Consider the following 12,468-nt stretch of genomic DNA (forward strand, 5'->3'; position numbering starts at 1 on the left):
AGGATTTGCAATAGATCCCGATTATTAATAGTAGAGACACCAGCAACACCATTCTCGGTCTCTTTTCACCCTCGTCGGTGTCGTCCTTCACGCAGGACCCAGACCTGGCGAGGGGCCTTGTTTGCTTCTTCTTTTGCGACTGAGGATGAAAACAGAGGCCGAGGCTGCACGGTTAAGGATACTTGAGAGCATGATGCAACTGGCATGGCGGCGGAACACGTGATACTGCCGACTGCGGACTGAACCCGTACGATTCGCTCCTCGTAGTCGTCGTCCTATTATCGCAAAGATCATTTTCACATCTGTCGGTGTTTTGCGTACTGTTTTTTTCCTCCCTGTATCTCTCCAAAAACGTACCCTTCAATCACTGAAGCACCCTCTTTGCTTGTTTTTGGGATCGTATCTAGTAGAAACGAACACACAAAAAAAGAGTATAGACGAAGCAACATAATGAAGGGACGCGCACGCATTATGTATTATTCCGATGTGGTTCTTCGGAGTGCCAGCGGGGAAATGTGGGGAGTTCAACCGTGGGATGCAGGAATGAACGCTGTAGCAAATGTGCGTAATAGGGTACTTTAAAAAAAATCTAGTTTTAGTACGAAAATAGAGATTACTAAATAAGGAAAGGAGACAAAATTCCTAGAATATAGGATTTTTGTACTTTTTTCATTTAAGTGTAGGGCTCATACAAGTTATGTAGATTAGATAAGATAAGGCGGGTTTTTTTTTCAGGCTGTCAAAATAGTTAGCTCGAAACTTGGGTTTATATACTGCCCATGTTCACATAAATGTCCCATATGCAAAAACAGCAAGCTGAGAAAAACGCTTTTGAAGTTTGTCCCACACATAAGGCTACGCTACGAAAAAAGTGAATTTTTTCTGGTTTTTTAGAACAATGTACTAAATTTTATTGGTTTATCTGATAGTTTACATGATTTCGAACCAAACTGCATAATTACCTCAAAATTGACGAAATTACATATGGGACGGACTAACTTCGAGCGGCAGTTAAGTTTTCTCGAAAAAACTGGATTTCCTCCTGATTTCTAGATCTAGGTTTATCTGATAGTTTACATGATTTCGAACCAAACTGCATAATTACCTCAAAATTGACGAAATTACATATGGGACGGACTAGCTTCGAGCGGCAGTTAAGTTTTCTCGAAAAAACTGGATTTCCTCCTGATTTCTAGAACAAAGTACTGGATGTTATAGGCTCTTTTTAAAGAATACACGATTTTGAATCAAACTGCATCAATAACTCAAAAGCGATGAAAATGCATATGGGACATTTATGCGATCAGGGGCAGTATAGAAATTCTCAGAAAAGAGACATTTTGACCATTTTCCGGGCAAATTTCACCGGATTTTTTCCCGTAGGGTTGTTATGCATTCAACCGAAAAAACTCGTTTAGTTGAGTTTATTTTTCTGAAAATATTCTTGTTTTAAAAGCGTTTTCCGCTTAAGTTTGGCATGCTAAACAATTCTACAGAAAGAAATCCAGTTAAATTTGCCCAGAAAATGGTCGAATTTTCACTTTTCAGAGATATTTTGATGGCTGGAAACCCACCTTACTTTATTTAATCTGCATACCTTGGAGCACATAAGCATATTGACAGCAGTTAACCAAAGAGTATTGAGAGTATTCTATTCTCTCTGAGTTAATTGTTGACAAAAATCATTTTTTACGTTACATTATATAAAAACGCTCCCAAATAACATTTTTCAAATCTTGATTCTTTGAAAGGCACTATTGAAGCTTGAAAGCTGGCTGGAACTATAAGATGTGAACAAGGAAGTTTGTAACAACAACATCAAGTATAGCCTACAACTTTTCTGAAGACACCATCTTGATCAGAATGTCAAGATCAGGGATGGAATAATCACGAAAAAATCAGTTTCGCTTTCGAACTTTCTTCACCTGTGAAAGAGAGAAGAGGCAAATCACGCAAAAGAAAATCGCTCCCGAAATCTTCCCAAGAAATTCAATCTGTTAATGATTTTTTCTGAATTTCCTTGTCAGCACCACTCATAAATATTTATTTCACTTTGTTTACACACATTGTCCATCTACAAAATTTGACAGGTCATTTTTCGACGTGTGACGTTACACTTCCAAGTGTAGTAGTGAAAAAGATGTTCCGCCGAAAAATCAAGATGATGATTTTTTTTAGATTCTTTTTACCGATTTTTCGTGTGCGAGAGAGGAGAGCCATGCTCCCTTCGGATTGTGTCTCTTGATGAACATCCAAAGATTTTCTTTTGATGATGATTATTCCATCGCTGGTCAAGAGACAGGTTTGCAAATGCTTTTGTATGGACAGGTCCCTAGTTTTATGGGGGTTTGCACATAGAAACCAATTATAAAAAAATGGCAAATTTAGACATAATGAATCGATGGACAAGGATTAATCAAAAAGTACAATGAAAAATCGATTAGCAAAAAAAGCTATTTTTCACTGTTATTTTTTTACTTACACAAGAGCCAAAAATTAAAAAAAAACTATAAAATTTCCCAGAGAAAACAGTGTTCCATCTTGCTTCTGTGATAAAGTTAGAGCAAGAAAGCTCCATACTTGCGTAAGAAAAGTTTAGACAATATTCTTTATATTTGACGCTTTATATAAGTTTAAAAACTTAGTTAAAAAAAGTACAAAAATCAAAATAAAAAAGTTTCCATATTGCGTCTATAAAGTATATCTCGAAAATCGGCAAAAATTTACTCCATCACCCTCCCTCCATTTCTATGTCACACTTTGTCTTGCTGATTCAGCCCCCTTAGAATTATACATAGAATTTGGTCGGAACCTCCCCACGTTCTTTTGTATACGATTGTTGCATGATTAACATATTACAATTCGGAGTTAAATTGAGACAATTTACATTTTTTAAAATTTTAATTTAATTTTTTAGTTGACTATTCTTGTGATAGAAATCACCAGCGATAGATTTTGGAAAATCTTATGATTTAAGGCAAAGCCATTGATCATTTCAGAGAAAAATAATCATCACTCTTAAATGCTCTGTATTGAATTTAATTTAACGAATTTCTGCACCAAAATGAACCAGCATATGCCGGTTGTTGCCTTCTTAAAGCCGCTGAAGAAAGTTTTGATATTTATCAAATGAGTTTCAACATTTATATAATGTTGTGCTACAATCATTGACGTCCTAGTTGGCAATCGATGATTAATGACGAATTCCATAACTAAATTTATATCTTTGAACAAAAAATCATGACAATGATGGGGAAGTTTTCACGTTAAGCATATCAAATCTATCACTGAAAAATCTGTTTCGAAAAGCCTTGTATTATGTTTTTATGTGATGATCACTACAATATTCCTGTTATTGGTCGCAGCAGCTCTACAAAAAAACTCATGTTTGATTTAAGAGTTAAGTTTATCAAACATCACACATCTCTTTTTACATGTCGATGCCTCTGTGCTCTCTTATGCTAGCTAGATTGGAAAACCAGCAAGCTAAGTACAAGAGAGCACAGAGGCATCGATGTGTTAAGCCTTTTTTCTAAATGTTTAACTTAAACCGACCGGGAATGATACCTTCAAAAACCATAATGTAAAAGAATCAAATAATGATTTGTTTGGACCTTATTTCAAAAAATCGATTATTTTTCTGCCCTTAAAACATCAAGCTTTTCTCATAAACGGGTACAACTAATTAACATTCAAAAACATAGGAAAAAACTCATCATTAGCATAATTGAGCCGACAATAACTCTCGTCATATTCATTACAAATTTTACGTCACTTCCAATTAGAGTGCCTCGTGCTAAACATCAATTTCCTGAATACAATCTCAGAACAATCCTTGAGTATACGCTCAAAACCCCCGCTGAATTACTTTTTGTGCATTACGTTTATTATTTTTCGAAAAAAAAGTCCATGCAAAATCCCTCATCACTTCGTCATGCTTTAAAAAAACGTTGCGTAAAGCCTTTATTTTGGGATGAAATAATAAGACCGACTAAAAACTCGGCGCTCAGAAATCAAGTTCTTCGTCTATTCAGACCCATCCATCCGAATCCCGTCAATCGTGTCCTCCTCGTCAGCCAACAACACTCTTTCGCATGGCGTTTTTTGAGGAAAAAAATATTTCAAGTTGTAATCACATAATGGCTGTTTTTAATTTCCACTCCCTCGGTTGGATGCAGTGCATATGCGCCACCTCTCCCCTTGACTCCCCGGCTTGTCTCTGGTCCAAAGTGTTCAATGTCAGCCAAATGTACCGTTAGTGGGGGCGACAATGAGCCTTTGAATCTATTTTTGCTCCAAGGAACCTTCTACTCCAGAGATCGTACTGACGACCTTTGGATTGCGAGTCCAACCGCCGCCAGCGATTCCACCGGAGCAGGCTTGGTTTGGTGAGATGTTTGTTCTTATAGCGTGGAGGCGACTGCCCCACTTAGAGTGACTTACCGGCCCAACAACATCTAAGGCCGGGACCGACGTTTTACTTCCCCATCTGATGGAAGGTTGAAGCAGATGGGATTGAAGCCATGATCTTCCGCTTACTAAGCAGACAGCTTAACCATTCGGCCAAGCCTGCTGCCAACTCTGGATTTTTAATCAGCAAGAACAACATCAAACAACCTGCGAAGAAACTGAAATAATTAGTTTTTTTTTTTTTTGAGGTAAATGGCAATAAAAATCTGAAAATTGTCAAAAAATTGCTCAAACTCTAAAATTAAAAAAAATTTAAAAAATCAAAAAGCAACTCTTGGCACATTTTCGCCCAACCTGACAGTATATTTATCCCAACGGTAAACACGCGGCTTCTGAGTGCTGCATTGGGGTAGAAAATTGTCAACCCCCGTTGTCAACTCTACTTTTGCATTATTTTTTTTTCTCATTTCAACCCTCTTGTCGACTCCATTTTTTTCAACCTTCTAGGTACCGTTAGGCGCAAAACACACACACACAATATGGTGGTCGTGGCGTGGCGATGTCAACACTGCAGAACGCCGCCATCCAAAACACGCGGCCTGCTGCGCCGTCATCGTGTCTAGAGTGGAAAGCTTGCCGGCTGCTGGGCCTGAAGAGGGCTTCCCCACCCAGTATGCTGTGATGAAGGGATGAAATCAGAAGGATGAACCATTACGCCTCGGGGGAACAGGCTGGGAGGGTTTTCGTTGTAGAATAAAATCACTATGCAGGTTTTGGGGAAAATCCAATTATTAATTATGCTTTATAGCATCAGTTTAACAAAGTAAAACTTTAAAAACATTTTTAATGTATTTTTTAGCAATTTTATTCCTACTTGGACTAATCCTGAAACAATACAATTTTAAAAATAGTTTACAAAATTAGTCGAGATTGAAGAAATTGATTTTTAAACTATTTTATTATAAATTGTAGTTGATTTTTATCATTTTAAGACAACACGTGCTTACCCGTTTTTTTCGAAATTGTGCAGTAACAAGTTGTTGAGATATTCTTTTCCAATTTCATGAGCATTTGTAAGGTAAATTATTCTAGTTTTTTCATAAAGACTGTAACAAGGCAACACAGAAAAAACTATGGTAATATTCATCAGGGAATGGTGACAGATTTTTTGTCCAAAAAATGAGTAACATTACATCAGGAACTGGTGAATTTTCATCTGTTTGTTTTGAATTTTTATCAGGTTCACATTATTACACATATTTTTGGGTAAATTTACTCAAAAGATGCAATATTCAAACAACCAAATTTCCAACTTTTCAAAATTTACATTTTTTCTGAGCGTGGTTCTGATGTCTCGGGACTAAATCAAGACCCCCTTAGAGTATAACTGCATCCTGAACTATCAATTCAGTTAAGAATGGTCATTTTCGCAAAAAAAATGGATGCAGAATTGGTTCCTGAAGTCGGATTCGCGGAAGTTATTCGAAATCTGAAATCTATAATTTTTATTGGGATGTTTTTTTCGGACGATCAACAAAAAAAGCTAATAAATTTAAGAAAAGTAACTAAACAGAAAACAAATACAGTGCTCAAAATGTCCAGCATTTTTGCCAACCTCAAGTTAAAGTGTGATTTAGTGGTTGATTCTATATGCAAAAATAGGCAGATAGCCAAAATTTGAGGTCCAAATAGTGAAATTTTCAGTGAGATCGGTGAAGATCTGGAGAATTTGTAGAACAAAATGACGATTTTTTAATGATTCACTAATTTTACCCAAATATGGAACAAGTTCAGTAACTGTATCAACCCAAAATACCGAATTACAACCAACTTCAATACTGAGTTTTCTCTCAACGTCAGCAATACTCCTCCTCCCCTCAGGAACGAAGTGCATTGCAAATATATAGAAAATGAGCACATTTTCGTACTTACCCCCTAGTTAGTAGAATCGTCAACTTGTCGCGGCTTTTTGCAACAAAAGTGGTGCTGCACACCATAGGAGAAAAAAGGGCCTGGGTCGGATCCTTTTCATATTTATTTGCTTGTAAATTATTCATCTTCCAGCCTCGGCAGGCTTGCTATTTGCATTCAGATTATTCGCCCATGTAAATACACTTTTTTGCCTATTTTTCGCAGAAGCATACTTTTTCCAGAGCCCTTGAGCAAGAAATGAACGTTGTCAACGTTGTTGTTGAGGTTGTTTCGGTGGGCCATTGTTGCGTTAACTACCGGGACGACTACTCCAAGCTAATTGAAAACATCCGCCAAATGACTTCGGTGGAACAGCACCAGGTACACAAACGAGCTGTCTTTAGCTGAATTGATAACGAAAATAATAAAATCATAACCAATTCACATATTCATGGACATTTGGTTTGAGGGGAGGGCTTTTCCACCGGGCTGAAATAATCCCAAATCGATTTCCCTTTGGATACGGCGCCGGATATCTTCCCCCTTTGCCTGTAGACCAAGCTCGCTCTCGCACATTGACAACATTCTGGAAGGATTAATTTGAAAGATAAATTTTCAATTTCGAGTTCATTCATAGCTTCATTCGCACGGTATGCATATTCATAGGCCTCCGAGCGTACCTTTCATCTCGGGAACAGACAAGCTGACAAACCTCAAAATGACTAAATCCTGTGGAGCGAATCATCACGGAAATATGGTTTGAACCAGCCATCCCCGTGTCCTGACCACCCATATGGTAAGAGAGCACACGGAACAAAATCCGGTTTGCGGAATCGCAAACTTTGCTTCCGATTTACTCTAAAAATCGCAAATCTTGGTTTGCACCCGTCAGCAGGAAGCATTGCTTCCAATATCGCAAACGATGATTTCCGATATCGCAAACGTAACGCTCTTTTGAATCCGTAACGCTGCTCTGTCAAAAGCACGCAGCACGCAGCCACTTCAAATTTCTGCTATTCAAATTGACCGTTGGAGTTCGAATAAAATTGTGCATTCCAATAAGAAGAAGAAGAAGAAGGAGAATTTTGTTGGTAAACATCATTTTTATTTTGTTATCAATAAACCGTTTGCTTTTGCTTGATTAATCTAGATTAGTCCGTCTAATAGACCAGCAAATTTTTGATTGCTAACAAAAATCAGTTTTTTTCTTCCTTGCGTGGTGAAATCACTTCCTTGCCATCCCGGAAATACTTCACCAGGAATGCCAAATTGACGGCAAACGGCGCCAGGGCATATTTCTGCGCCAACTACACGTGTTCTGAATGTGCCGATGAGCATGCCGTTTCGGTTGCGCAACATCAGCCCCGCAGCATTTCGGCAACGAGAGTTTTGCCACCGCTCTTCGAAAGCGCGTAGGTCAGGCGGTGCCGCTCGACGATCTCCGCCAGAACGAGGCAATCCTTTTCCCAGTCTAGGGGGTGAGGGAAATAAATTAGGAGTCCAATTTAAATTAATTATCTCTCCAACTCACCGTACACCTCATACTTCGACGCGACGCGACCAGCGACGCCGACTTGCGAATCACCAGCTTCGATCTTAAAAAATGCTGGCCAACCGGAACCGACTGCTTTACACCGCGGTTGTAGCAGCAACAGTTGTTTCGGCCAGATCCAGATCAACTACCAAGGGGGAGTGGGGACCTCAACGTTGCTGGTGTCGAGCATGGTGCGTTCAAACTCGCTGAAGCCTCCCGTGATCTGCTGACACTGCTGAGATGAGTCCACTTCCCGTGTCAGCTGACTTTCCGCAAAGTCGTTTGCTTGGTTTTCCTCCAGTGCTCGAGACGGATGCATTAGAGACAGGTGACGTTGTTTTAAACCATCGAGCTCAACTTAGGAGATCTCAGCGTCGTTCCGATCCGCGTCAACGGCCTCTTGGTAGCTCGGGAAGCGGCAAGCTCCCAGCGACCGTCTCCGGTTCTATCTGTTCACTCTTCGAGTCGTCGAACACATGCGAGCTATAACATGTCCAAGAGGTTCTGGTTCTTTCGGGATCTTTACATAACGACGCGACTCAACCGCGTTTGAACTCTTTTGCTTGGCCAGGCGCGAATCGAATAGAGACTTTCGTGAATAAGGAATGAACGCAGAGAGTTTCCCTGGCGGAGATTCCTTCCGATGTACTGGTTTGGACCACAGAGCGAGCCTCCTTTGGCTATAAAAGTTGGGTGGCGAGTTAACAAAAAATTTGATCTAAAGTAAAACAATTCAAACATGTCGTCGTCGCTCATGTGCTATCTTGTGATAAGAAAAAAACCCCAAAATTCTTGAAATTTTTCAATTGGGTACTAAAGCCCTATGTCAATTTTTATGTACAACGATAAAAAACACGATTAAAAACAATTTCTGATCACTTTTTTCATTTTAATGCAAATTTTTTTTTTGACAGGACAACATTTTTTCGATGGATCAACTATGGTCCCCTTGGAACGAGCTGTCAAGTAGGAACTTTTCTGTCAAGAAGGACCGCGAGGTTAATTTTTCAAAATTGATTTAAAAATCCATTTTAAACTCTTTGTGGTCGTACAAAGGGTCATTGTACTCAGAAAAATAAGCTTTATCGCTGTAAACAATAATATCAGCAATCTAAGCTTCATTTTAGGACCCAATTTTGTTTTTTTTTGCAATTCCTAAAGTTGTGAAAAATTCATAAAATAAGAAAAAAGATTGCTGGCTTGAGACAAATCCAATACATACCTAGTTCCCTATTTGAAACAATATTTTTTTTTTCAAATTTCATAAAACGTTATTACAGTTTTTTTATTTCTATAGAGGAAAATACTCGAAATCTGCACACTTTTTTATCGGCTTATCACAACTTCGATCAAGAATTACAGCTTTATGTGAAGTAATAATAAGCTTAAATAAAAAAAATAGATTTTTGTTTAATTTAAAAATAAATTGAAAATCTTAAAATTTTTAAAGTCTGAAAATTTTGAAAATTCTAGAAATTTGAGAAATTCAAGGAATTGAAAAAAAATAATTTAAAAAAATTCTTAAATTTAAGAAATTTAGGAAATTTAAGAAATTTAAGAAATTTTAAAAATTTTAGAAATTTTAAAAATTTTAGAAATTTTGGAAATTTTAGAAATTTTAGAAATTTTAGAAATTTTAGAAATTTAAGAAATTTAAGAAATCTAAGAAATTCAAGAAATTCAAGAAGTTTAAGAAATTTAAGAAATTTAAGAAATTTAAGAAATTTAAGAAATTTAAGAAATTTAAGAAATTTAAGAAATTTAAGAAATTTAAGAAATTTAAGAAATTTAAGAAATTTAAGAAATTTAAGAAATTTAAGAAATTTAAAAAATTTAAGAAATTTATGAAATTGAAGAAATTTAAGAAATTTAAGAAATTTAAGAAATTTAAGAAATTTAAGAAATTTAAGAAATTTAAGAAATTTAAGAAATTTAAGAAATTTAAAAAATTTAAGAAATTTAAAAATTTAAGAAATTTAAGAAATTTAAGAAATTTAAGAAATTTAAGAAATTTAAGAAATTTAAGAATTTTAAGAAATTTAAGAAATTTAAGAAATTTAAGAAATTTAAGAGAAATTTAAGAAATTTAAAAAATTTAAGAAATTTAAGAAATTTAAGAAATTTAAGAAATTTAAGAAATTTAAGAATTTAAGAAATTTAAGAAATTAAGAAATTTAAGAAATTTAAGAAATTTAAGAAATTTAAGAAATTTAAGAAATTTAAGAAATTTAAGAAATTTAAGAAATTTAAGAAATTTAAGAAATTTAAGAAATTTAACAAATTTAAGAAATTTAAGAAATTTAAGAAATTTAAGAAATTTAAGAAATTTAAGAAATTTAAGAAATTTAAGAAATTTTAGAAATTTAAGAAATTTTAGAAATTTTAGAAATTTTAGAAATTTTAGAAATTTAAGAAATTTTAGAAATTTAAGAAATTTAAGAAATTTTAGAAATTTAAGAAATTTTAGAAATTTTGGAAATTTTGGAAATTTTAGAAATTTTAGAAATTTTAGAATATTTAGAATATTTAGAAATTTTAGAAATTTTAGAAATTTTAGAAATTTTAGAAATTTTAGAAATTTTAGAAATTTTAGAAATTTTAGAAATTTTAGAAATTTTAGAAATTTTAGAAATTTTAGAAATTTTAGAAATTTTAAAAAATTTAGAAATTTTAGAAATTTAAGAAATTTAAGAAATTTAAGAAATTTTACAAAAATTTGAAATTTTGAAATTTAAGAAATTTAAGAAATTTTAGAAATTTTATAAATTTTAGAAATTTTAGAAATTTTAGAAATTTTAGAAATTTTAGAAATTTTAGAAATTTTAGAAATTTTATACCTTTTAGAAATTTTAGAAATTTTAGGAATTTTATAACTTTTAGAAATTTTAGAAATTTTGAATAAAAAAAATGTAAGACCCATTTTAATCACTCTAAGCCGTTCGACCATTTCTCATCACTTTTGTAGTTTTCCGCTTTTAAATCAACAATTCAGAATTTCAGACCCCCCCTCCACCCCTAGAGCATGACATACTTCATGGATGACGCCTAAAATCAGAACAATTTAAGTCCAGCACCGGTTTGATCTGCTAGACAAGAAATTCCGCTGATCAACTACCATGATCTTACTCCGCGTTCGGTTGGCCTCCCCATCGGACGCGAAAAAACCTACCGGAACGATTTTTCCGCTTCCGTTTGCGCTTGTGCTCCTTGCGGGGATCGATTGCGGTGCTTCTTCTTTTTCCTTTTGTTGTGCTTGTGCGACGAGGATGAAGAGAAGTCGCCGGTTCCAGATTTGCCGGATGTGGTGACATCCACCGCAGGTAGAACTTCCACGCCGTCCGGAGCTTGTTTGGGAAGGGTCAATGGTCACTTTGGTGGCTGGAGGTGGTTCCAGCTATTCACTAGAGGTCGTTGTCAACGTGGTTGCCGATTCCGCCGAAGTGAGCGTTTCTTGGGAACTCGCGGCAACAAGTGTTTCAAGAATCGATGAAGCCGGTTCCGCAGGAGCCTTCAGCTTCTCCATCTGCTTATTTTCCGAATTGACCTCCATGGGTTTGGCGGGAGGTTCCACGATCTCCGGAGCGGGTTCTTCCTTTGGCTGCTCCGGCTCGGAAGACACCGGAGAGTTCGGGATTTCGATGACTTCAACCTTGGGTTTTATGTCCTCCTGCTTTGGAACCTCTGGGGAAATCGGTGTATTGACCTTCTTCTTACGGCCTCGTTAACCTGCGTCGCGGCCGCCTTCGGCGCCAACATCTCCACCGAAATTTCCTCCGCGCTAAGCTTCTCCGACAGTTCCTGGCCGATTTTCGGGATCTTCAGCAGCATTTTTTTCGTCTCGATACCGTTTGCCTCCATGGGATTGTCTCCGGTTCCACTCTTGCGGGGTCGTTTGGGTTGGGAGGTTGGCGCAACGGAAACGACGGAGGTACTCTCCGCCGGAGTCTCTGGGGACTTTTCAAATTCGAGCGAGCTGTTCCGGGTTCGGGACTTGAGCGGGGCTTTCGGCGGGACCACGCTCTCGTGGTCGGAGTCGTCCAACTTGTCGCACTCGAAGCACTGCCAACCGTACAGTTTGGACTTCTTGAGTTCTGTAAAATAAAAAGTGAGATAAAATTTCAGCAATATTATACCAAATAAATAGTACTCACCATCAACTGGATCAATTTTTTCGCAAAAATATTCGCCACCACCTTCCAAAACGATTTTGATCGTTTGTTTATGTTTTAAAAGCGGTGAGCAGTCAGCTGATTCTGACACCCTGACAGTGTAACGCATTGTGGCTGCGGCGGACTAAACAAAATTGCGCCGCAAACAAGGTGGTTGCGGTTTCGCAAACAGTTTGCTTCGATATTGAAAACATTTATTTCAATATCGAAAACATTTTTCATGATTTTGAAAACATCCATTGTTTTCGAATTCATCGCGATTTTTTTTCGGATCCGCCGACCGGATTTTGTTCCGTGCAGGTATGGGAAAAGCGTCGCCCAGACCGGCATCAAATGACGTAACAAAATGGCTCCAGCAGCAAGTAATTGCAAATTATACATCTGCGTTTTCCCCCGTAATCCTCCCCCTCTTGATGTGATATGATCCTAAACAAATACCTAAAG

The 12,468-nt window shown here is 36.7% G+C and overlaps 1 protein-coding gene across 1 annotated transcript; it reads right to left on the reverse strand.

Moving 5' to 3' along the window:
• Window positions 1–11,020: 11,020 nt before the first annotated feature.
• On the reverse strand, window positions 11,021–12,133 carry LOC119766114 (predicted GPI-anchored protein 58). The gene is made up of 4 exons (XM_038250512.1): window positions 12,007–12,133; window positions 11,570–11,946; window positions 11,258–11,522; window positions 11,021–11,199 (listed from the first exon to the last, which is right to left on the reverse strand). The coding sequence occupies exons 1-4, from the start codon at window positions 12,131–12,133 to the stop codon at window positions 11,021–11,023; spliced, it is 948 nt and encodes a 315-aa protein (XP_038106440.1).
• Window positions 12,134–12,468: the final 335 nt, after the last annotated feature.

Source organism: Culex quinquefasciatus, chromosome 2 (genome assembly GCF_015732765.1).
Source record: "Culex quinquefasciatus strain JHB chromosome 2, VPISU_Cqui_1.0_pri_paternal, whole genome shotgun sequence".
Lineage (NCBI taxonomy): Eukaryota > Metazoa > Arthropoda > Insecta > Diptera > Culicidae > Culex > Culex quinquefasciatus.

Coding starts and splice junctions, on each gene's coding strand:
- LOC119766114 (XM_038250512.1), bottom strand. CDS start 12,133: ATGCGTTACACTGTCAGGGTGTCAGAATCAGCTGACTGCTCACCGCTT. Junction 11,523..11,569: donor CGACGCAGGTTAACGAGGCC/GTAAGAAGAAGG, acceptor GTTCCAAAGCAG/GAGGACATAAAACCCAAGGT. Junction 11,200..11,257: donor CACGTTGACAACGACCTCTA/GTGAATAGCTGG, acceptor TTCCCAAACAAG/CTCCGGACGGCGTGGAAGTT.